Source organism: Gymnoscopelus braueri, assembly GCF_963280865.1.
Source record: "Gymnoscopelus braueri genome assembly, chromosome: 8".
Classification (NCBI taxonomy): domain Eukaryota; kingdom Metazoa; phylum Chordata; class Actinopteri; order Myctophiformes; family Myctophidae; genus Gymnoscopelus; species Gymnoscopelus braueri.
This window is the reverse complement of record NC_137609.1, coordinates 18,959,704-18,986,954: the sequence shown is the minus strand read 5'-3', so window position 1 is coordinate 18,986,954 and position 27,251 is coordinate 18,959,704. Positions and strand designations below refer to the sequence as shown.

The following is a 27,251-nucleotide window of genomic DNA, read 5'->3' as shown; positions in this document are numbered from 1 at the left end:
TGGCAACGGGTTAGGTTCATAATCCTGGGTTTAACTCTGATATACAGTAACATTGCGCTGGGTCATCGTCCAAGAGTACAAGTTTACTGCTCGCAAACTAGAAGCTTAAGAGAGTATACGTCCCGCTAGCCGCCCCTAGAGGTTGTGCTGCTCCGTCAGGCTGCTCCGTACATGACCTACAGTAGCAGTTTGAACCGACCTACAAATATCCGTAGATCCACCCACTATTGCTAGCGGGCAAAAGTGTTTGCATCATGTACACATGGCAACGGTTATAGTACAGCCAGTGTACACTCTACAGTGCATCCAACCAAATAGCATGCTGTTTTCCAAATCAAAATGAAATGATTACTTAATGGAATGGCAATAAATAGTGTAATAATATGGTCTTCCACAAGTTACCTGAACAGCTTCATTCTACTACAAGTTTCTGGAACTCTATTAGAAGTAAGTGAGACCATCACTACCGCCACCAGATCTACAAGCAACCTTGAAGATCTACTATTTTCGACTCATGCTTGTCTCGATTCCAAAAATAAGTGTTAAAGTGTTAAAGGGATATTTCACTTTCAAAAAAACTTTGGGTCATTTTATCATCTACTCAGGCTTTTGTGAGCCCCCAGACCATTTTTAAGTTGCTTGATTCAGTATTTAGATATATGATATTCATTTTTATCAGACACGCCCCCTCGCATATTAGGAGGGCGGGGTGAGTCACCAAAACCAAGGACGGGTGTTTTTGATGAATCTAACATGTTAAAGGTTTAATGACATTCACTTTTACACCACATTCAAAGTCTTTGTCCTGGTTCTTCAAAAGTGTACAAAAAGTTTTAAGTGAAAATTCCATTCCAGTGATCCATGGCAGGTGTTTTTCTCTCACATTTCTAAAGCCTTTTCAACTGCAATGAAAAAAGAAATCTTTGCCTGCGGGTGTCGCTGGTGAGGGATTTTGCCTGTCAATCATCGCCTCTGCTCCGCCCCCCCCAAAGGAAAGGATAGGGGAGGGGAGGGGCGAGGAGGAGAGTGGGCGGGATTAATCGACTGTGACCTCACTGTCGAAGGGCCAAGCTCAGATTACTTTTCAGCCTAGTTATTCAGAAAACCCCAGACCACAGAAAATCCACTGAATGTTCTAAGTTCAGGTTTTTTGGGTGTAATTGAGGTCATAAAACCCCAAATAAAACATTGAAAATAAAAAAAGTGAAAATGAATGTCATGATACCTTTAAAAATGGAGTTTGAAGTTATAATGGGTTTGTATAGGAAGGGGGCGTGTCTGATAAAATGAATATCAAATATCTAAATACTGAATCAAGCAACTTAAAAACAGTCTGGGGGGCTCACAAAAGCCTGAGTAGATGATAAAATGACCCAATTTTTTTTTGAAAGTGAAATATCCCTTTAAATAGCTCTATATTCTGATAGTACTCATTGCTATAGTGTGTTTGTTCAGTAAAAGGAGTCTCCCATGTCTCTCCAGCTCTTTATTAAACAGAAAATACATTTTCAGTGCTCTCTTCTCATTGGCTTAAATGTTGTCACCTACCTGAAAATGTACTATATTCTGTTTACTAAAGAGCTGGAGAGACCCCTGTGACCGAACAAACACTCTGTAACAATGATTACTATAAGAATATAGTACTTTAACCTTTTTAACCAAAAAAAGTGTTTAACAAAAAATATCACTTACTCTACCTTTAACAAAATATATATATATAATTGTTTTTAATATATATATATATATATATATATATATATATATATATATATATATATACATATATATATATATATATATATATGTCACAGTACGTTTGGAGAACCAGTACGATTGAAGACAGAGCGCTCGTTTTTAGGCACGGGGCTCCTTCGGGGCGAGGCGGGGCTTTTCGAGACAGGGTTTATTAGCGAGGCTCGCGAGGAGGAGGAGGAGGACGGCGCTGCGAGGCGGGGGGTTATTACGCGAGGCTCGCGAGGAAGAGGAGCCTCCTCCTCCTCCTCCTCCTCGCGTTTTAAACCGTCCCGTCCTCGAGGAGGAGAAGGAGAGCGCGGAGAGGCGGGGCTTTGATGCGCCGACGGAGACCTGTCTTTTGTTGTTCCCCCCCACATAGCAACCAGGAAGCTACGCTAGGGGAACCATAATATCTATGAGGGGAACGCTGAACACGCGTTCACACGCACGGCGCGCCGACTTAGTGGAGCTTGAGGCCGAGGAAGCGCGCCCTCGCGCCTCCAGGCGCGAGTGCCCGCGGTGACCGGCCGACGCTCCACTAGTCGACTCAGCGCCGTTTGATTTGTAAACCGATAGGGACAGAATAGTTCTTTTCATGGATCACTGTGTGTGTGTGTGTGTGTGTGTGTGTGTGTGTGTGTGTGTGTGTGTGTGTGTGTGTGTGTGTGTGTGTGTGTGTCAGGGAGAAAGTAAAACAAAAGCCAGAACACAATAAAAGTATCTAAACAGTCCTGCTTTCAATAAACCAAAAAAAGCATGAGCGCGTGCGCGTGTGTGTGCGCGTGTGTGTTTGTGTGTGTGTGACTGTGTGTGTGTGTGTGTGTGTGGCCATATATGTTTGTGCACAAGCCTGGCTTGTGGCTCCCTCTAGTGCTGGGTGGGTGGTAAAAACGAGCGCGCATTCTTCAATCGTACTGGTTCTCCAATCATACTGTAACATATATACATATATATATATATATATATATATATATATATATATATATATATATATATATATATACATATGGCTTGTTCAAAAACTTTATAAACGTTACCGTTTTCCAAAATAGCCAGTTCAAAATGTAAAAAATTATCAAATGTTGTCCAAATGGGAGAGGACTGGTGTGTGTGTCCTTCATAGAGTTAGGTCTGTGTGTGTGCTGCGCTAGTGCATGTCTGCCCGGTCTGGTCGTGTGCGCTCTGACTAGTTTTGTTTACGTGCTGCTTGAGAGCCCGCTAGGAAATGGCAGCTTCACATAAGAGTGCGGTGTGGGATGATTTTGTCAAGATTGAGGCCAAAACAGTGCAATGCAATGCAAATGGTGCAACACAAAGTATGCATAACACTCGTCAACATCAGTGATGTCAAATCCCATTCAAGCGAGACACCCGGTACCAAAGCCTGCCCTTCACCCAAGAAAGCAGAATGGCAGATTTCACCGTGAAACCTCGCCATTGTGATGACCGGCGGGCAGAAAAGATCACTGATTTGACAGCCAAGATGATAGCCAAAGATATTATGCCTACTATTAGCATTGTCGAGGGGAAAGGCTTCTGTGAGCTGATGGCATTTCCAGAATACACAGTGCCCTGTCGCCAAACAATGACAGCACGACGAGAGAGAGGACGTACGCTGAGGTACAAAACAAAACACACTCGCCCCCATTTTTTTACTGAGGTTACGTTTAGTAGTACCTGGTGGCGACCGTTCCCAGATCGCCGGATTTGATCCGGGCGACCGTGTTTTGGGACAAGCATTCACGCATTCGCTGAGGTAACCAGAACTCTCTGTAAGAAGATGTTATAAAAGTTTATATCCAGGCCATATAGCTACATATTGTTGAACGTGTTGCGTTGTTACTATTAGTATTTGGCATCGGGAAGGAGAGCTGAGTCTGTCATCATTCTTCCAAATGTATCAAATGTAGGCATCGTTAGTTATCGGCTGCTGTAGCCTACGGATTAAACAAGTATTCTGTGTTAACACATCCTTACTAAATAAAGTCAAATTTTCTTTGATGCAAATTCTAAACATGAAGGCTGCAGTTGTGGAGCTATAAAGAAAAGCGCAGTTTGCACTCTCCTCTCAACTGCGCAGCAAAAACATTATAAAAATAAATCGATCGGCACATCGATAAATGCCCCCGACACGTCGCCACGCAAAATATGAGTTGTTTCCCATCCCTGAAAGTGGTTAACCACAGCTACTGGTGTTTGCACAATGCAATTACAGTAACAAAGCAATGCCTGTTTCCAGTTAAAAATAAGATTCAGCCACAATTTTAACCAATTCATTATGGTTTCCAACTACAGTAAAATATCTCATGTGTAGCACAGTAGGGGGCAATTGTGATTATACAACACAAAACTTAAATGTGTTACTATGGGGAATTCCAATTGAACCGTGTTACGATGATCTGGTAAAATGTTGTCTGGGTTGAACTACTGGAAGTGTAGAAACATTTCAGTTCACTGGCATTTGTGTTTTTTGGGCAACTGCAGCACTTTTATATAACAAGGAACATGTGCTTAAAATTACATTGAGGTTTTCCACAAGGGAACGGAAAAGGGCCTTGACAACTCAATTTACACTCTTCTGTAGTTGTACAGCCTTTAGCAATAACAATTGCTTCCATTTTATGTTACGATCAGTAAACTGTACTGTCTTGCCTGTCCTTTATTTGCCGTCTACTTTGGTTCTTCAGTGTTTAAAAGATTCCCGTAACAAACTTACAAAAGTTCTGTGAGTATCAAACTTGTAGAAAATATTGCAAATACTGAAAACAGAAATACCAAGATCTCTGGAGATGCCCTTAAAGTATTGTGTTTGGTTTCAATAATAGAGTAATACAAAAATGTTACATCCTCAGACTGAATTTTCTCCACTATTATCACAAAGAAGCAGTGTGGAATGTTTTCTCACTTTACAATGTAAAGTTGGTACATGTAGACTAGCCCATGTGCCTGCAGCTTCTCACAGACAAACATAATTATGTTTGTGTGTAAACAATTTCTTCTTGCTAAACAAATTCATTTGATTGCCTCCAAATTGTTAAAAATGGTGCCAATAATTATGCCGTGGCAAATTTTCAATTATGTAGCTCTAAAATATTCCCCCCCTTCATTTTCCTCATTATATAGTATATTACTGTTACATGTGTGTGTCAGTAGTGTGTCTGTGGAAGCGTGTCAGAGTGTGACAGTAGAGTGTGCGTGTGTGTGTGTGTGTGTGTGTGTGTGTGAGTGGGTCTGTGGGTGGGTGTGGGTAATTCCAGGGCATATGGGTTCACTTTCCAACCCGTATGTGACAATCCTTTATTCCCCTAGACTATAAGATTGTAACATAAATCTCCTTGATTTTACTTTTAACCCCCTGTATTACCATCACCCCGAAGTGGTCCGCAATTAACAAATCATCTTTACTACAACCAAATTCACCAATTGAAGGATCAGCTACAAATGCTTTCCAATCAAAAGCTTCCATTTCCTGCTACTGAACACAAACTATTGAATCTCACACACACACACACACACACACACACACACACACACACACACACACACACACACACACACACACACACACACACACACACACACACACACACACACACACACACACACACACACACACACACACACACTACTGCCACAGCCACTGCTGACACATGTAACAACTAGAATATTCGCAATTCTGGGAAATTCCAAAGTGTGGTTGCACCGACGGCAGTCGCGGCCGCCGGGACACGAGGAATATGGCGGGAGGAATACCGTCGGAGGCCGTGTGACGCGCCATTCGAATTCGGTGCGGAGCGTTTGTGATACGTGCCGTTTTGATTTTAGGAAATAGGCCCCTCCCACAAAAGAAATAGGCCCCTCCCATAAAGGTAACGGCCAATATTGTCACGTCACTCCTGAGATCACTTGCATTTCATTTTGAGAGGATTGATCCCCCCCAAAATCATGTTTTTGCGTCAAATGGTTACATTTTGTGCATTTGTGGCGTCCCCTATGGATCAAAGTGGAAATACTTTTGGGGATTCGTTGAGTAAACCACCCTTGACACGTGATTCAAATTTGGGATTGACTGGATGTTTCGTCCGTGATTTTTGGCATTTTTTGTAAAACAGGCCCCTCCCACTAACTTTGGAAGCCAATTACGGACGAACGGTATGGACAATCAAAAGTTGCGTCATGACCCAACCTACGGTTCCAGACTTATAGGCCAAAAGGTAAAGTGGGCTGTTATAGCACCACCATGAGGCTTACTGGTGTAATTATTTTCTTAATAATTTCGCACTGGACTATGAACCCCCCCTCCAAGTGTTGTCTCTGTTTCCGAGAGAAAAATACTGAAGAGAATGAAGGCTAAGAGCTGATGTATTTTGGTTGACAATGCCTTATCACGGCGTAGGCATACAGTATTTACGTGCTTTCATTGATCTTGAATATGAATGATAAATGTGTCAATCCCTGGCAAATAAGTATAGGATTTTAAGCCAAAAAACACAGTCTTGTCTAGGGATGCTAACATTTAAGCGACTATCAATTAATTGTTAATAATTTAAATTATTTCATTTTAAATTAAATATTTAACTGACATTTTCTTTCTTACTTACCTTTGTCTAATTTTTTTATTTAACCAGGGTAAAGTGGGCCCTGCTGCTTCATAGCTACACACCTGGGAGCTGTCCAGTACAACCACAGTTTTACATTGTTCGCCACTGAGCAGCTCCACTGGAGCAGTTTTTGGGTTAGGTGCCTTGCTCGAGGGCAGTTTTACTGTCACCTTTCCCATTTCAAGAGGGATTATGTTAATGCCGCAAGTGATAATGCTTTTTTCTGCTGAAACCCATAATATTCTATTCTATTCTATTCCATATTCTATTTTTGTTTAATCTTTGATTAAGGAATATAACATGCATTTTGTATTCTGTATAAAGCTATATTTAGGTTCTCAGGAAAATGGTATGCCTGGGGTGCCATAGACCCGGCCCTAATGACCTTCCACTTTTCTGTTCTTAAAAGCCCTATATTAATGTTAGAAGCTATTGTGAAAATAGTTACTGAGTCATTCTTAATTTACTTAAGTTGTGTTCTGTCATCTTCATTATATATCAGTGCTGGTAAATCACACCTCTGTCCACCGCAATCATTCTTTCTCACTGCCCTCTCTAAAATCATGACACAATTATGTTAAACTTGGCATTTAATTAAATAAAATTGTGTCAGCTGTTGCAACATGCCCTCGTCTTCTTACCTTTAACCAGAACATTGTACAACCCATCTCTCTATGTCCATTAGACTCACAGAGGAACAATAACAATAACTCACAGAGACAACCTGAAGCTCTAGCACCCCTATTCTGGGGTGAACATTTGCCAAAAATAGCAGATCTGAAAGCTCACAATGCGTTGCGCTGCGACACATTGAGACAAACAAACATTAATTAATTAATTTACACAACCATGATGATGATAGTGATGTCAAGGCTATGAAGCTATGAAAACATTTTATCTGCAACACAATTCTATACAGTATGTATAAACTAGTGTATGCAGTAGGGGTCCCCGCTTCATCTCTCTGGCCTGAAAAAAAGTTTCTAGGAAAATAATATGGATTTGAAATGATTCAGATTGGGAATCGCAGGCATACTTGATTGGGATATCCTACAGTGTTGCTGTTGGTAAAGTTACTTTAAAAAGTAACATGAAGGATTTAATGCTACTTGTTTATGTACTGGAGAGCACCTTCAGTGTGAACAGATAAATTGTGGCTCATTTTGAAGGTTAACTGTTCCTACGGTTGCAAGTTTACAGAACATCCATTAGTCAACTCAACTGACAACAAAATTATATGTTAGACTAACATGAATAGTTTCGTCATGTTGAGGCTCAACATGATGATATGAATATGAAAACATTATTGATGACAGCGCACAGTGTCTGTCAAATGTAACAACATTATTGTTGACAGCGCACAGTGTCTGTCAAATATGCCGACATTATTGTTGACAGCTTAACTTGAAAAATTACTGTTGACAGCGCACCTTGACAAATATGAAAACATTATTGTGGCGATGCAACATTACAAATACGAAAACATTATCAATTGACACCGTAAATTAATCAACCCACCTAAATTAGTAAATGACGTTACCTTAAACACCTCAACCAGATTATGCAAATTGTGAATATTCAACTCCAGTTTGTTACTACGTACTTCAATTATATCTATATTCTTTTAACCTATTGCTCCCCTGAATAAAGTAATTCCTTACTTTTTACACTTTTGAATTAACCATGAATGATTGCTATAACTGGACAAAATATTTTTCTCACACATTTGGGAGGAAAATAAGGTCACCCAAAACTTTCCAGCTAACTTATGTAAAAAATAAATAAAGAATTGTATGTGATAGACATTTTAATTTAACACACCCTGATCCTGGGGAACCTACAAAGGGCATCCACCACCTGGTAGAACGTAATTGTATTTAGTATGATGCTGCCTTGGGCCAGAATTGTCTGCAGGGCCAAGTAATACAGGTATGCACAGTAAGAGGCACATACTGTATTATAGCCTATCCAGAGTGAATGACACGGTGCAAGATCGAGATAGAGATTGATGATGTGGCGTCTAAAGAGGTGAGTTTTCAGACTATGGCGGAAGATGGGAGCGAGTCTGCAGTCCTGACTGATGGGGCGAGTCAGGAAGAGTCTAGGTCGCTTAAAGAGTTGACCAGGGTGTGATAGGGTCAGGAGGGACAGACCTGTATTTCCTAAATATTGCTTTCAAAATATTGTGCCAACTGGTTCAGCATACATCTTTCCAGAGCTTCAGAGAGGGAATAATAGCCTGTAACTTTGGTAACAAAGGTATGTCATTGATTAGGAACAGTAATATTATTACTCCAATGAGATAGTACTGCCGTTATACTACTCTTTAATGCAAATTTGCAAAATATAGTATTATTACAGCAATGTGCTACTTTATAATGTATTACTCACAACTCTGCAACCCTAGTTGAACCCTAGCATCCCTATTCTTTTTTGGCAAAAGATAGCAGATCTACAAGCTCACAATGCATTTGAGCACATGATGTGTGCATCATCACATCATTGAGTGTATCATTGAGCTTGTAGCGCTATTTTCGGCGAAGATAGTATAGTATAAAGCCCTTGGGAAACTGGTCAACTAAGTATATACGGTTTACGTGGTTAAATTCCTTTCAGCGTGGTGCGCCGGTGGCTGACTTAATGGTGTGTTGACAACATAATTGCAACATTCCAGATTCTGGCTAGAGACCGCCATGTCATTCCCCATCTCTATCCTCAGCTACAGAAAATAAAGCAAAAACGGACTAAAGATAAGAAGAAAAAAGAAAAAGAAAAACCAATTCCTCTCGCTCTCACTTGTTCACCTAACAAGTTTATAATAACTAGAGTTCGGGCCGCATCGCACCGCAGATCCAACCAATATGTCTGAGTCACAACTAGTGTAGGGGGCTTTGTATTGGCATAGTACCCATTTAGTCAGGGGATATTAGCAGAAAATGTCCAATCTTGGAATAAATTCCTTACCAAAAAAAATCTTCACCAATGTGTTTGTAAAATTGTCTAGTAACACATCTCACAAAGACTGAAATGCAGTTTCCCTAGGGGAATTTTTGACAGCTCCTGAAAGTTGGGGTACCCACCATAACCTTATGCGTGGGGAAAAAAAAATCTAAATTTTATTCTGTTTTGAGTAGCATGTGAGGGGTCAAACTAGGGTGTTTTTATGATTCTGAATCCATTGTAAGCATTTGTTTTGCACCAAAACCACTCCTTGGGCTAAAAACGGCCCAATCTCAATGGGCTTTTTACACAAAAAGTATACCTGGAAAAGGATGGCTATGGCCGTTTTTAGCCCAAGGAGTGGTTTTGGTGCAAAACAAATGCTTGCAATGGATTCAGAATCATAAAAACACCCTAGTTTAACCCCTCACATGCTACTTAAAACAGAATTAAATTTTGATTATTTTCCCCGCATAAGGTTATGGTGGGTACCCCAACTTTCAGGAGCTGTCACAAATTCTCCTAGGGAAACTGCATTTCAGTCTTTGTGAGATGTGTTACTAGACACCGTTACAAACACATTGGTGAAGATTTTTTTTGGTAAGGAATTTATTCCAAGATTTTTTTAATATCCCCTGACTAATTGTACCCATCTGTCTGTGTCCATTTTGTGCCCATATATGGCGATATCTGTATCTGTCTGTCTCCCTGTGTCCATTGTATATATTGTAAATATGGAGGTTTCTGTATCTGTCTGTCTACCTGTGTCCCTTTTATAACCATATATGGAGATCACTGATGTCATCAGGATATGCCCATATATTGGCATGCACATATATGGACATATCAGTTGGATCGGATCGGCGATTCTGGACACCCACATATCCGAATGACTCGACAGCACCGCACTCCCTCGAATCTCCTCGAATATGTGGCCCTGGACAATATATGCCTATATATGGGCGTATCAGGTTTGTTTATGGTTATGTCTAAGTCATAGTGACATGCCTATATATGGGCGTATCGGTTTTGTTTATAGTTTTGTTGAGTCACAATTCAGCGGGCTGTCAGAAGGCCGGCCCTCCATTTGCCAATTGTAATATAGGATAATAACCATAATAATAATAAATAATAATGATAATAATACGCTTTATTTGTACAGCACCTTTCAAGAACAAAGTGCTTTACATAAGAATACACATGAACATGAACAAATCCAAAACATAACAGTTTCCTCTGCCTCAAGTATGAGTGAACCAGATTGTTCAACCTTGGGTTTTTTTTGGTACAGTATGCACCTTTTATATACTCTTGGCTACTGTATCCGAGAATTTATAGAGTTTGCCAACTTTGAGCATTGGGTGGGACGTGTCTGCTCGCCCACCACCAATTTTCACAGTTTAATCCTGTGCCAAAATTGCCAACTAGTGTCGTTTACTGCAAAATGATGGTTGAGAACTCTGCCAAACTTCGATTATTAGAAATTAAAGATAAATAGGGCATGAGAACAACTACCGGCACATTCACTCACAGAAGAGTACACACAGACAGGCAGCACACAATAAATAACACAATATCTTTTTCATCTAGAAAGCTTTTGTTACCTTGGACAAGGATGTGCACAGAAGTGGTTCTCGGTCGACTGCTTGTCTGGACAGCGCAGACATATAGGCCTTCATCTGTCATGTCCACGTTTTCAATCTTGATGGTAAACTCGTCCTGATTGAGGGTCACCAGACTCACTCTGGGATCCACTGACCATTTGTCTTCCCCAGCATAGAGTATACTTGACCGGTTTAGCCAGGCTGTGTGTGTAACAATATCCCCCTGTGCGCACCTGTACATTAAAGGGGGAAAACAGAATCACATGTTAAAACTTTCCCTGATATTCCTGATCAACTACTGTATATGTGTCCGGAGCTAATCTCGCGAACCGCTTAACGGATCAACACCAAATCACTTGTGCACACTACCAGTAGGCCTCAGAAGTACATCCACAAATTTCTCACGTAAGTTAAATTTGTATTTATTTATAACTAGACCATACCCGGTGAAGTGCGCAGGCGAAAGTAGTTGCAAACGAGGGGTTATTGCACGTCCTGTCGCGCCACACACACACACACAACCGTTCGGTCGCGTGGCGATCCCCCCCCCACACACACACACACACACACACAGATCCGTAAGAATGTTTTCTGTGTACACGTGCATAAATGAAAGTCCTTAGATGGATGTCGTCGTGTCTCTGAAGTTGTTGTGCTGTGCTGTTGTTGTGCTGCGGTGAATGGAACATAGTGAATGGAATGTGGCGGAAGTTGGTGTTGCCATGTTCGCCTATTGTAAGCGGTTTAGGGGCAATATTGGTGGTAGTGGGTTTTTGGCGTTGGTTGTGAAAGTGCAGGTGGGTGTGGGGAGGCGTTGTGAGCTTGTAGATCGGCTGTTTTCCAAGAGGCAATGTATATGTGTGAAGGCGCTTCATTTGGCCTTCTTTTCATAGACCTTGTTGCTTGTAGGGCTCGCTTCGTTTGGCCTTGTTTTCATAGACCTTGCTGCTTGTTTCTCGCGCGAAACCTGGCAACCTGGCTGCTCTCCCATTGTTTGACACATAAACACTAATAATAAGCTGAGATTTGATTACATTGGAAAAAGGGCTTCGCAGTTGAATTCAGATGGTAATGGTCAATGGCTGTGTGCAAATTCAGATCAATTGCTCCAGGCAGTGAGGAGAACCGGGCACACAGTTTTGCTGACATGATGGCCACAGAGGTTTGTCAAATTATAGGAGGATAGTTTTATAAAATGGAAGTCATTGGTGATCTGATCGGGCTGAACCTTGCTCAAATTTGGAGTCATCCTAGATATGTTAAAGACAATTGACGTCATTACAGGGTGGCATCATGAAGTCCTAGATCCACATTGAAGCCACACTGTTCCCATGTTGAGCAAGATATGATTTCTTTCCCCTTTTTTTTGCTGTTGGTCTTTGGAAATTAATGATCAAATCAAAAAGAAATATTGAACATCTGACAGCTTAATGCATACCGCTGATCAGTGAATGTGTCAAAGTGTGAACGCGTTTTAACACATAATTTGCATGGCTGTGTGTGTGATTGGCTGTCAGCAACCTTCCATGAACTGAAAAGCTAAATCTCTATTCACAGTTTCTCTAAAGTACTCTTGTCACAATCTTTTAGACGAGGGATGTTTGTCATATTTAACTGGACTAAAAACAATCACATTTAAAGTGGAATATTATTGCAAATGATTAAATGTTAATCACCAACTTGAAATCTCAAACAAGGATAATTACTAGGATATCTAAGCACAATCAAACGTAGCTCTCTACTTTGATATTGTAATTATCAGGTTAATTTCATGATCTGCTCACACACTCTTGTTTCCTGTTCAGACATTTTCTCTATATTTAGAACTCCATTGTGCACTTTTAGTCATTGGCCCCGATTCATCAAGCGATTTACAACCATATTTTGTACGTACTGGCATTTAAGACAAATCCTACACCTGCAGTCAGATTCATTAATGTTTTTTGGTCTGTGTTTTGTGCGTCAGGTGCGCACGTTCTCAGGTCAGCCCCGAGGCTGTCTTACCAGGGCTGAAATGTGCGTATGTCTTTAGAATGCTTTATTCTTCATGCCAAAATCAACAGTGGCAAACCTCAAATAAAATATATATGTGCGTGCCCAACATTTGTCAACACATATATAAAAAATTAAAAATAAATGTCAAACGATGTATTGCATTTAGAGCTGAATTATTAGGTCCCTCAGTGTGTTTGCCAGCGGGCCATCTGAGCCAAAGTGTCACGTAATAATGAAAATAGGCTATCATGCCTTAATGAAACTGTGGAGGGACTGACGCACCTCCAGTGTCCGTGCCGCGGTATTAATTTGTAATAGCCTACTGTAGGCTACTCTACTGTATATTGATCACATGAACGCCACACACAACAGCCTAATACATTTTACCATGAGCAAACTATAGTAGATGAAAGCTGTGTCCAGAAGATCCATTCCCCATTCCGACGTAGGACAGTGATATATTAATCAAAAATTAACTAATTTAATCAATAAGTAATCAATAAGCTCTGGTCCATAATCGGATAGCAGCTTTCCACTTGTATGCCCTGGATTTATTTTCAACATCATCTTTTTACCTCGGTAAACGTGAGCAATGTTCAGTAGAAAAGGCTTATAAAATATCCTTTCCAGGTTATTAGTCTATTATTTGCTGCCGGGGTTAAACCTTGTAAACATCACACATTACGTTCAGCTGATCCATCGTGCAATAGTGGGACTCGCTTCCAGACAGATCAGAATGATGTTCAAGTTCTCTGTCAGTGTCAAGGCAATGCGGCCGACATCTAAGTTTGGACGAGAAATTAAACTCCCAGCTCCGGTGTTGCCAGATTTTGTGAGAGAAATAAGCAACCAGGTCTATGAAAATAAGCCCAAAAGAAGCTAGCCATATGAGAACTGTCTGTAAACCTATATATATATACTGTATACATTGAAATGATATACTGTAGTGTATACATTGGAGATAGCCAATCTACAAGCTCAAAGCGCTTCGTGATGCGTTGTGAGCTTGTAGATCTGCTATTTTCAAAAAAAATCGTGCAATAAAATGTGGAATATTTGGAAGATTTTTTAAACATTCTAACAACACAAATCTGGTAAGGGGCTCCAGCTGGCACAACACATTTTCAGATGGGGCTTATAGGGATAAATTAGCCTACATATTAACTTGGGGGTCCATAACATAAAAATATTTGAGATGCTTAAAGTTGGATGCTGTTGGATGCAGACTTCCAGAGTAATCATGTCCTACACCTGGTCATACGCACGTCTCAGGGATATACGAACCCCTTTGAGAATTGCACGTCAGTTTGTGAGTACCAAAAATACGACCTCCTTTACAAACTTTATTTACCCCATATTTACGACCAGCATAATGAATCGGGGCCATTGTTACCATGTCAACAAATTTCCACTTGCATATAAGATAATATCAAATGGGCAGATTGCACAATAAACCTGATTTTGATGCCCCCATGACCCCTTTCCTCTAGCTCCTTCAGTGAATATACAATATGTGCCCTTCAGGCCCCACCCCCAAAATGTACCTAGAATTAACCTATTCTCTCTCTCTCATTTTTAGCTCCGCTAGTGAGACCACATGGCTCTAAGTATGCCAATGTAACAAATTTCAAACCACTGATTCATCTGGTTGGGTGTAAGGAGAAGCACAGCCTCTAGGGGCCGCTAGTGAAAAAAGGACTGATGTCACAACATTCAGTGGATTGGCATTTGGCAGTGGATGGTTGGAATGTGTAGAATCATACTGTATGTAAGAATGAAAATCACTTCTGAAAATTGCTCCATTGAAATCATGTTATTTTTCTAAGTTTATTTATCCCTCAATGGCCTGATATGCCTGTGGAGGAATAGAGTGCCTGAGGTTAGTCTAGAAGTGATATAAACACCAGCAATTCAGCATGGTGGAAATATAATGGAAGTAACAACGCTTTGCAGCTGAAAGACTCCTGGCTCCATTTATGCTGTCACAGCTTTGGCTATGACATCAGTCACTTCCACTTCAGTGGCGGCAGTAGGGTCAATGGCATCCTTGGGGCATTTGTGGTGTTATGATGGGAAAAGAAGACAAAACTTCACTGTCTGTGCACAATCGATACATACGTATAAGCAATGGCTTTCAGCGTAATGGACCACGGTGCATGCGAGATGATTGATCAATTTATTGTGACAGTAGCCTGAAGCTACAGTTCATATTTATATTGGCAACAGTAAATGAATTTCTCTGGGCAGTGAGAGAATTTCACAGGGCACAAAACCAACTCAATGGCCGGGCTGCAGTACTTCAAGCCTGTTTTCTTTTACTCTGCGTTCGTAAACAACATACAATAACATCAGTCGCACTATTGTCCTGCCATTGAATTTTCTGACCAATAATAATAGAAGAACAAGAAGAAGCGCCGTTCATGCATAGAACATCAAGCACTTTACGATATTGAGGTCAGCAGACAGTACACCGACCAACCAAGGACAAACATGTAAACAAGTAAGAGGAACTGCTTTACAGTTTTAGGGCAGTTTACTGAACATATTGCACTGTAGTAGATGCAAGGTAAAATCCTCAGTGCTAACTAGTAACTTACACATGGACACCTTTGGGGTTTGAGTAAAATGATCACTGTGGATTTTCCTGTGTCCATTGTTAAACTCCATGAAGGACAGAAGCACGCAATCATCTGTAAGCCCACCCAAGTGAAAATGATACAGTGATGAGACTTTCTTGGAAGAGATCCATTGTACAGTACAACCTCTTTGCTGATTGCCACTTTCAGTCTGTCACCCTCCCTGTCCTTGTAAGGCCATTACTTTAAAACAGTGATTTTCAACCTGTGGACCGGGGACCACTGGTGGGCCGCGAGGTAATTGCAAGTGGGCTCCCAAATAACTGGCAAAACGATTTTAATGGTAATATAACAATATGAAAAATAATATACGTAAATAAATGACATGGTATTTTTTTCATTGTGATGCCGATAAATAGGAATACTGTTAGTTCCGCTGATACAAGCCAGAACACAATCGATTGATAGATAATTAAAATAAATGCGGCCCACCTCTCTGACCACTGAACACGGCAGTTGAACGGTAGCCTGCGAATGCTTTTGAGATTTTCAAGTGGGCCCTGATCCACAAAAGGTTTGGATTTATATTATTATTATTAATATGAGTGCTCATTACAACACAGAGGCAGCTATTTTGCATACTATCCTACTGTCTGGACGGACGTGTCATTCTTCAAATGCTCTGCTCCGTACTTCGTCTATATTGAGATTCAACAATTTCATCCACTATAGGGCAGCTAAATATGATTGGGTATTTTCCCAAAACTGAAAAAAATACCACACACAGAAAAAACGTATAATAATTAAGATATCGGCTGAAAATTATTTTTTTCATAGACAGATTTAGCTGCTACGTCTGCAGACATCACATGGATTTTAAACTGGTAGCGCCTATAGCGCTGCGTTATCTTAAGTACAGTACAGTATAAGTGCTAGAAGGTATACGCAAAATCCTGAGCGTCCTCAGAGTTTAACTAATACTGAATAATGAATGAAACTGGCTGGGGTCGAGTAGGGAGGCTGGAAATGAGGTGGAGTCTGAATACTTGGGTTTTCAGCCTGTGGAGGAAGATGGGGAGTGACTCTGCAGTCCTGCCCGATGGGAGGTCATTCCACAGCCTGGGAGCCAGAAGGGAGAAGAGTCTAGATCACTTAGAGCAGTGGCCAGGTTATCGTAGGGACAGAGGGATTGGTGACCTGTATTAGCTGATGGATTTAGCCGGGTGTCATGCCCATGGCCACTTTCACTGCAAAAGGTTTTACTCTTGATGTTGAGTCTTTGACCCAAGGATGACAGCATAATGCCACACAATGGCTAGACTTAATCTTATAGAAGATGGGAAATTGGAACTAAACTGAAGATATGACATTTTACTGGTTATGTCATACATTATAGAGTTTGACTGAAACGTTAAACTATCTTTTTCCATATACTAATAAATGAATCCTGCATTAAAATGTTAACTGCTAGTATTCCTGGCTAGTGAAAACAGGGGGGGGAAAAGGGATACATATTTAGCTAACCATACATCTTCACCTCATTTCTTCAGCACGGATGGCAAACACAATCTAATCCCTGTGTCAACTCTCCCAAGGCCGTGAAAGTGAAAACTGAAGATGTGAAATTGGGAAGTGAATTTTTCCTTTGAACAAACAACTCCTGTCATCTGCCATGTGTATTCTGACACAGAGTGTGTGCATAATTAAAATGCATACTTCTACTGGAGTAGCCTTTTTTTTACACTGTTAATCCGAGATGTTGACAATTGATGGAGTTGATGTTTAATGTATCACTGGCTACATCAGAAAGAGAACAATTAACTTTTCATGAAAGATGACATGAAATGGTATTTGGAGAGTATTTGATTTCCGTATTGTGATGTACTTCCGAGTGAAACGGGAGCTGTGTGCGTCTCAGCCAATCACAGCGATGAGGGACGGGGTTGGAACGCACCAAGCTTTCCAACTTGCCCCATGTTTCCAACCTCCACACACCAGCTGTCTGCACATCTTTTATCCGACTATAAGCAATGATTTTGAGCAATGCCGAGTACCATGACCTGCCTAGATGTCAAGTCAGTCCACAAAGTAAAAAAAAAAAAAAAAAATCATACAAGGCAGAACTGAATCAAGTTGCCGATTACTGCATTGCCCTGTGTTGCCGGTCTGGTGTATGGGGTATGATCATGCAAATACCTGCATGACAGGTGCTTGTCATCATATTATTGGTTAACCTGCTTATGTAAGCATGCATGACATTTTTGTTTGACAGAGAGTAATTAAGATTGGACTTGACTTTTGATATAATAATTATTTCTTTAATATATTGTTAACTATATTCCCATTATGACCATATATTTTTACTCTAAAAAAGGAGAAAAATATGTTTTTGTCTCCGCCAGGACGAAAGGCATGGCGAGAGAGTATGTTTTACCCCCTGTCCGTCCGTGTGTCCGTTTGTTTGTGTGTCCGTGTGTCCGTCCGTCCATCTGTCTGTGAACAGCTAATCTCAGGCACCGTTGGCCCGGTCGCTGCAAAACTGTGCACACACACTCCCTGGATGCCAATTCAGAACCACATTTTTCACATGGGCCTGTTATAGCGCCACCAGGAGGCCGATTTGTGCAAAACATATTTTTTGAGAGTACTCCTACAGATTTTGTCCAAAAATCACGCAAATCGGTACACAGTATCTCTATAGTCATTAAACGAAACGAGTCTTTCAGATTTCTCATATTCCATCCTGATTGGCTAAAAATGTCCTCCGTTTTGAACAAAATGCCTCAAATCATGAACACAGCATGCAATTTCCGTGAAATTTTGCACGCACATTCCCATTAGGCCGAGGAAGAACTACCATTAGATTTTTTTCAAATCAGCCTCATTGTGGCGCTATAACAGGCCGATTCGTGTTTTTACCTATAATTGCACCGATCTGTGTAAAACTTTGTATGCACACTCCCTAGAGGTCAAGGAAAAACCTTTGCCCTGCATTTTTCACATCTGCCTTTTATAGCGCCACCAGGAGGCCGACTTATGTAAAACACATTATTTTATACTACTCCTTCCAATTTTATCCAAATTTCACGCAAATCGGTACACATGATCTCTATAGTCATGTGATCACGACGGATGTTTAATTTTTCATATTCCATACTGATTGGCTAAGATTGACACCTAAAGTTTGCATTATTGGCTTGTTTTGAACAAAATTCCGCAAATCATGAACGCACCGTCCAATTGCGCTCAAACTTTGCACGCACATTCACACTATGTTGAGGAACAAATGCCACCCTTTTAACATTGGCCTGTTATAGCGCCACCAACAGGTCTAATTTGGCGAAACACATGTTTTTAACAAAATGCCTCAAATCATGAATGCAGTCAGTGTCCGATTGTCGTGCAAGGCCTAAGAAGAAATGGCACCCTTTTCACGTTGGCCTATTATAGCGCCACCAGGAGGCCACAATAGCCTACCTGACCTGGCGGAGACCTGTGCTCCGAGGAGCACTTTTTCTAGTTTTTTATTTCATGTAGGGAGGACAGATATCTGTCATTTTGTCCTACACTGATCCAGCTAGTGACATTTAGAAATGATTTAGCCTGCATATTGTTGTTACCAACAAGCTATTGCTAAGTATTTGTTCTTTACGACCCCATTGCAATCATTTTTAAATTTTGTTTGCTAAAGTGTTGAATCTAAAATTTAGTTTTTTTTCCCTCTGTTATATTCCCTGTGTTATTTCAACTGGTTCATCGCCCGGCCAATGATTCCCCTCCCCTTGAGCCACCATATGGTGCAAAGATTCACCTTCTGGTATCCTCACAGACAGTCAAGTCACTAATTGACAACATGGCCGTATCAGCTAAGCAATAACAAATACAGTATAATAACCAGAATGACACTTTTCACTCATCTGTCCCGTCTTCAAGGTAGGGTTACATGGTACAAATTTACTAATTTAACTGATTAAAACTTTAAAAATATTACATAACATAGACATAGGATTTCAGATCTATATGTGGAAGTCATGATAATTGTGAGTAATGAAATCTTGTGGGTAAGCAATGTCTAAAAACAACATATGGTGGCAGTCTAAATTAAGCTAAAGCATTTGAAGAGTTATTGTGTTGTAGCTTTACGTATTACGTATTCCTTTTTATGTATTCATATGTTTTAATATGTAACCTACCATGTAACCCTACCTTGGGGTCAAGACAGGATAGATGAGTGGAAAGTGTTTCTGCCCGGTAATTGAGTGGCCTGTGTTTGTCTCTCAGTATCATCACCAAAGCAGAAATCAGTATTATAACAAAAAATCTCCCCTCTATGGGGGTATCAACAATTCTACCCTCGCCTCATTTTTTGTCAAACTTTCATCATCGTTACTCCTCAATGATTGAAATGTTTTTGCCAGAATAAATTCTGACAGTTCAAGTAAAAGTTTACAGACACACACTCTGTCTCATTCATCATTTATAAGTGGCACACAGTCTTGTCATTAGAAATTCAATTCAACTGGGCGCTCTGGTGGATGCATGTCATCCTCCCACCTTTTCCGTCTCTCTGATCACTATGTATGTATATATATATATATATATATATATATATATATATATATATATATATATATATATATATATATATATATATATATACATATACATATATACATACACATGTACATACATACACATATACACAGACACACACATAACATAGCATTGTCATAACCAATATCCTGTATTGTCTTATTAGAAATATGCTTCATTATTTACTTGCAGTCTTGTGTCTTGTCTCGTTCTAATTGGGTTTTAGCTTATTGATATGCATGGTACACAAGATGCACGCTTGTCTTTGGACATTTTGTTCATGGGGGAATTTAAGTCAATTTAAGTCACATTTGTCCATCAAAACTAGAAAAGAATGGACAACATGGCATAGGTGAGGCTGTTATGATTCTATTGAAACAGAGCTATAAATGAGGGTAAACATACTGCATCATTAGACCACCAGTGTAGACGGGTGGATGCACGAATGGTCTGGTTATTGTTGCAAAGGGCGGTTGCAAACATGGTGCATTACATGGCTCAGCAAGCTTTGGACTTGCAACAGAATATAAATGAAATGCAGTCGGAGGATGAGCTTATGGATGGAATCTATGTTATGCACAAATCTGATTCAGAAAAAAATAATTTGCCTCTGAAATATACTGGTGGCTCTGTGAGACAAGAGATGTCAAAAGATGGAACGATGTGCGTTGAGCAAATTGCTGGAATTGCTACAGGCAGAACAGCACCCTTGCAACTTCATACATGAAAAGCCAGGTGAGATGCAAAGGGAATAGAACTTATGACATACAGTATGTTACTGCTGCAAGTGATTTATCTGCAGAAAATGCACTGATGTCACGCACAAGTGCCAGGTTGATTACACAGGGAAAACTACCTGGTGAGATCAATCACATGACGGCAAAGGGCAGCATACCGTACCGTAGGCCATTGGTTCTCAAAGTGGGTTTGAGAACCAATTTAGCTGGGGACCAGGGGGTCCCCAGCTAAATTAGTTAATATAAAATCAATATCAGTTTAACTACTTTACAGCTAAATAAGTAGACCATTTGAAATTATGCTGTTTTGAGCTTGTAGGTCGGCTATTTTCAATGAAATATATATTTAAAAAAAATCTTTATTGGGGGTTCCTGGCACAATTATTTTTCTGATGGGGGTTCGCGGCCAAATATATACATTTGGGGATCCTTGACATGAAAAGATTTGAGAACCACTGCCGTATGCAAATACAAAACAACGCGCACACACACGCATAGGTATATTTAGTATTTTTCCTGTGGCAAATTCTAATTATATGGCCTAATTAATGGAACTTTTCTGTCTTTATCAATTATTGTGGCTACACTAGTAAAGCATGAAGGAAGTCAGTGTCACAGAAGCTCTTCATCTATTACATCTTAACGCACAGAAACAAAACAAGGGCCGTATCACTCACAGTAGGCTAACATGAGAACCTAGAGACATGTCTCCAACTTAGCTCCAACAGGATGTTAACCACTTAAACCCCAGCATCCATATTCTGAGGTAGACAAAATTAACAAATCTACAAGCTCACAGCGCAAAAAGGGATCCATGTACAGTTGTAACTCAAGTCTGTTTCTCTCTAGAGTTTAAGTGGTTAATATTACTAATATAATCAGTATTGCTATTGTTGTTCAAAGTAAAAATTCAGTTGCTATTATTTTCTTCAAATGAGAGCAACTGGCTCTCAGTAACACACATCCACCAGGGAAATATTTCACTGTAGTGTGTCATGAATCTTCTCCTGAGAAGAAAGGTCACTAAAGTGATTTAAAATGTGTTTAAGGCGGAAAAAAAAGAGCATGGCTCTAATAGCACGTCTCATCCTATTTATTCAGTGCAGTCGGGAGCTTGCCCACACACAAGTGAGTTTCTAGTAGACTTTCAAGATAAAAGCTGAAAATATGGGCTTAACGTACAGTACCATACCTACTCCAATTCTCCAATCCAAAGCATTGTATCACTGTACAGTACAGCTGTAAGAACTCAACAACAACAATTCACAACAAAAGCACAGTGGAAAACGATCCAAATAAATGTATATGGTGGACTGGAACTGGAAATGGAAATGTTTAAAACCTCCCAGCCCAGACCAACAGAAACATAACAAAAAGGCATACTGTATGTCTAACCCTCTATGGGGGTATTTCAAAAGCTTATGCAATAAATACATATTTTCAATGCCAAACTGTACACTACAGCTTATGATAGTGGTAGGATGGTTCCTAACATAAACAAATATAAAATCAGAAAATGGAAACAAATGGTCTAATTACTGTATTGACGTATGGTCAGTGAATAGACATTTGACAGAACGGAGCTCACTTGGGTGCAAAAACTAAAGCAATATTGCGCATAAACCACAATGTATTTGCCTGTTCAATTAATCAGGTCAAAAATATGTGAATCTCCATGACATGACAGAATCTTAGGCACTGCTGTCCAGGTATAGGAGAGGGCTAGTAAATATCGACTGAACAGGCCCATGCCACAAGATTAACATGAGTGGCATTCCCCTTTAACAGCAGCAGCAATTGCTCTGCAACTAGGGAGCATGCTGTTTATATATTTATTTAGTCTAGACATGACTGATTAAGCACCAAAGCACTTAAGAGGAATAAATAGCTGTAATGTATAAGGCCTGGATAACTTCCAGAGAGCATTACTCTTTCGAACAGTCAACTCATCATCACCAAGTTGCATCTTTGTAACCACTGAGTCATTTGTACAACTGCTGTGTGCCCCCAATTTGACAGGTGCCATAGTTTCTAATTTACTTTTTGTGTCATCAGCTTCTTGCAGTGATGCCAAGGGGCAAGAAAAGAATGAGACACCACAATATAACCATTTCCTGGTTTACATGCTTTATTAAGGTCACCACTCTAAATGTGCTGCATTTCTATAGCGCCTTTCTCCAAAGCACATCTGAAAGTGCATTAGTACATTCAAGCACACATTCTCACTAGTGCCTGACCAATGCCAGATACTGATTTTGGAGACTCGTAGAACCACCAAATACCAAAGTTTTAACCGATATTTTGTCCCCCCAAAAAGTAAAACATTTTAGATTGGTTAAAGTTTCTATTTTCCAAATATTTAACTTACTGTATAAGCCAACAAATAAATAAAAATAAACACAAATAGCTTTTTGATAGATTAAATTAAGTATATTAAATTTCAATATATGAAAATAACAACTTTAGATATATACGCAATGAACAAGTAAATATAAAATACACAAACTGAACTTTTAGTGAGCTTGTAGGGATGCTATTTTAAACCTTTTTTGAAAATCGGCACACATCGGTCTGGCTTCAATTCTATTTCTCGCACGCACGCACGCACGCACGCACGCACGCACGCACGCACGCACGCACGCACGCACGCACGCAAAAAAAAAAAAAAATGTAAGTTACAATATTACGTTATTACTGTTGTGTTATTACTTTTGTGTTACTTCCATTAATAAAAGCACAAAATATAGCACAGTTGGCCAAGGATTAATATTTAATGGAAGAGGGCAGACAAAGTTGAATAGAGAAGAATGCCATATAAAGTTACTGTATTGGTATTAAAATGTTGTTTAAGCCAGTGATTCTCAAAGCGGTCTTTGAGGGGTTTCCAAGCTGTTTATTTGCATTTTTCTCCACAGCTATGTTGTCATGGTTGCGGTCCCCACAGGCTATAGGATCTGTAGCCGCGGTCATGGTCCCATAACCCAGCCGGATGGTGGGTGGACGTACTGTAGCTTTGGGGCTAAAGTATACATAATACACAAAACGCCAGAGAGAACGGCAGCAGAGGGAGCTGGCACAGTGCTACAAAGTTATAAAGGACATTGATATATTTTCTATCAGTCTCTCCCTAGCTCCAGAATGTTTTTGTTTAGTTTAGTTGTGAGACAAATATTTCAATATTTTCAAGTCCATGTATACAATCACAAATAGCTCTAACACAATATTGTGACTTTTGAATAATGATTTGGAAAAGCCATATTCAAGCTATATACAGTACAGTAGAGACTTTCAAGTATAAATGTTTCATGTAGAAGTTAGAAAGTTTCAATCCAAGTGTAGTGTACCATCAAAGTCTAACTTGCCAACTACTGCAGTTGCAACAAAGACTGTTTCCTTAAATAGGCTCAAATGAATATGGGAAAAAAGGGAGCCATACTTTGACATAACACATTTGAATGTCTGAATATGTAACAAGCTGAAGTGGGATTATAAAAGTTGGAATAAGAGTTGAATCAGTTTACTGTACTGTACTGTAGCTGTTACGAAGCTCTGGTTGAGGGGTGAGGGGTATTTTTGTAATTGTTATCAATGTGAGTGAAGCTTTTTACTTGCCTTTGCTTTGCAGGGCTGTATTTTTAAGCTCTATGTGCCTTGACTTTTTGGAGGAGTGCCCTGAATGCCCCAAGTTGAAAGAAATGGAACTCAGTGCATTAAAGTAACCCACGTCATTGCCATTATTTTCCCCACTGTCCAATTGGATGAGTTGGGAGGCGGGTCTTCGTTGGTGAGGACAATGAAGTAGTAGGCTATACTGTAAGAACCAACATGTCCATTGACAGCGGGGACTAGTTAAAATGACGGACTCCCCTATAACTGCATGGAAGCTCCCGAGTATTGCTAACACACTTTTAAATTAGCCATTGTAAATGAATCAATATTGAGCAACTGCATGGCCTATTTACAGTATAGATGAAATAGAGATCGTTTCCAGACAAGCCGCCATTATTCTTTTAGCACAGTGACTTGATGACACAGAGTGAGTGACAGGTTATTATCTGCTTGCCTCGCGGCATCAAGCAAAAAAGGCACTGCAAACTGCTCTGCTTTGTAAACTGCACAATAAAGAGAGGACGGAAAAAAATCACGGGCTGGTGGAGGATGTGGGGCGTGAATGAGCCATTGTGCCAATAAGGGCTTATACCATGAGCACAGTCCTCCAGACTGTTCATCATCAGCCAATAAAGTGGGGCTAGCAGTATTGGCTTAAACACTCCCAAGGCTAGTCCTGACAGTTTATTTGCCTCCAAGTGGAGCTGCTGGAGTGTTCCCCTCTCATTAAAAAAGAAAACTAGGACTAACTCATTTATAGAAATGTTAATAGATCATCACATTCAACAGTAATAGGCTGAGCTTATGATTAACTGTTGTCCCAATATCTGTACTTTTAATAATATAAAACACACCTGAAATTAATATTGGCAACATGTAAGTCCTTTCATAAAACTAGATTTTCAGGACACATTTAGCAGCCTGAGAATCTAGTCCTATATTGCGCTGATCAGAGCATTTGAAGCGTTAAACACTACTGTAACACTGCTGTAGTGCCCCACATAGTTAGTTTAGTTTTTTGGTGAAGTATGCCACCCCCCTCAACAGTGTTTGAGCCATGTTTTGTGCTGATTGGAGCACCGGTGCGCCTATGGCCCCGTGGGCCCCTGGGGGCCACATGTGGCCCCTGGTGTGACCATTCTCATGGCAGTCCCTGCCTTGAACAGAAACTGTGCCAAGTTTGGTGTGGATTGGAGCAACGGTGTGCCTGTGTCCCCTGGGAGCCACATGTGGCCCCTGAACAGTGTTTAACGCATAGACTGCCATTGACCAGTATATACTCGTCATTTCAATCCAAGGCTCACACCGCCATTGACGAGTCACTCGTCATGTGGTGCTTTCAGTGGTTTACGATAGAGGGCGCTCTTCCGCAGCCTGTAAATGATCCCAGGATCACCCGAGAAGAGTACACCCAGAAATCACATGATCACAACTGAATTAAGCTGGTTTCGTTTAGTATTGTAGGATTTATATTTATTTTTTTAAATCTCTGCTTTCTGCCGTTTTTTGTCGAAAACAAGCCACATTCAACTGCCCATAACTATGGAACGGATTATTGCCACGGCACGCTTTTTTTTCCTCCTAATTCTCCCAGACCCCCCTACGTCTTTTGAGACGATTGCTGGGTGGATCGTTGAGAAGAATAAGAATAATATAATAATAAAGGTTAGTGAAAACGCTCAGAATCGCTGACAAGGGCAGCTATAGATGATGTTTTAACTCTGGTGGTTAATGAGTTAATATAAGATATAAATACATGAATATTATCTGCTTAAATATAAGGTATTTAAGCACATCATAACCGTACAACAGCATTATAGTGCAAATGTACTGCTGTGATGTTCATGAGCATTAGAACATTTCCATTAATCTTAACAGACTACTATAGTGTGCTTTCAACACCTCTTCATAGTTAATGGACAAAGATTCGCAAGAGAAAAACAACACATAATTAGGGAACAAAGGAAAAGCACTGACTTTGTATAAAAGCCAGCTTATTCAAGGCTCTAATGTTGATGTATTCAGCTTAATGCAGCCTTCATTAACTCACTCACTGCCAGAGTAAATATACATAAATCAATCACCCACTGCCAGCTGTGTTTTTATTTGTTTTTTTACCTTTTCAACTAGTCACTTTTGATCAACTATGATCTATTGTCTGACCTTTTGTAAACACAAACAGTATCAGTGGCCGTCCCCCAGAGGGAGAAGGGCACCCGCGACGGTGCCTTACCTTGTCGCAGCACGCCGAAAACAGCATCTTCCGTAAAAAATGCACGTCTTTCCCACCTCCCCAACTGGCCACAGAACATTTATATCCATTATGATCGCTCGTCAGACCGTTTGTAAACATAAAGGGGATCACTGTTCCTCGTTAGTCTATCACCTGAGTTACCATTTTCAACCTCAAGTCAAATAGATCCAGGAGATCACGTGATCGAAAGATATGTTACCCTGCATCTTGGCGAGACATGCTATTTTCAACAGCCTGTAAGAAGGGAAGGAGGAGTCGTTCCGTTTTATTTCTTCTCACGGCAGCACAATGATCCCCTCCGTGCTTAGCAGCCGTCCTGGGATCGATTATATTGGATATAAATAGTCTGTGGCCAGTTGAAAAGGTAAGAAAAACGCTGGCAGTGGGCAAATGCAGCCAGAAATAAGTTGCTGATCATGATTACAGGCATCAGTACAGAACAAATCACACAGTAAGCCTTTGGAAAAAGTATCAACATTGTGCATATTCCGTGAGATAATACTGACATCGAATACCAACCATCACATCGGCAGATGCAGAATACAGACTAGAATACTAATAATAATGGATTAATAATTTATATTTCATCATTAGTCAATATATTGCAT

General features: G+C 40.2%; 1 protein-coding gene across 2 annotated transcripts in view; it reads right to left on the bottom strand.

Moving 5' to 3' along the window:
* The window catches only part of ntm (neurotrimin), a gene marked incomplete at its 5' end in the record, with an annotated part of 459,203 nt that overhangs the window by 51,556 nt on the left and 380,396 nt on the right, over positions 1-27,251 (bottom strand). For both annotated transcript variants that reach the window (XM_080436290.1, XM_080436289.1), the window contains one exon: positions 10,880-11,112. In XM_080436290.1, coding sequence (XP_080292416.1) covers positions 10,880-11,112 — 233 coding nt within the window. The remainder of the gene's footprint in view (positions 1-10,879; positions 11,113-27,251) is intronic.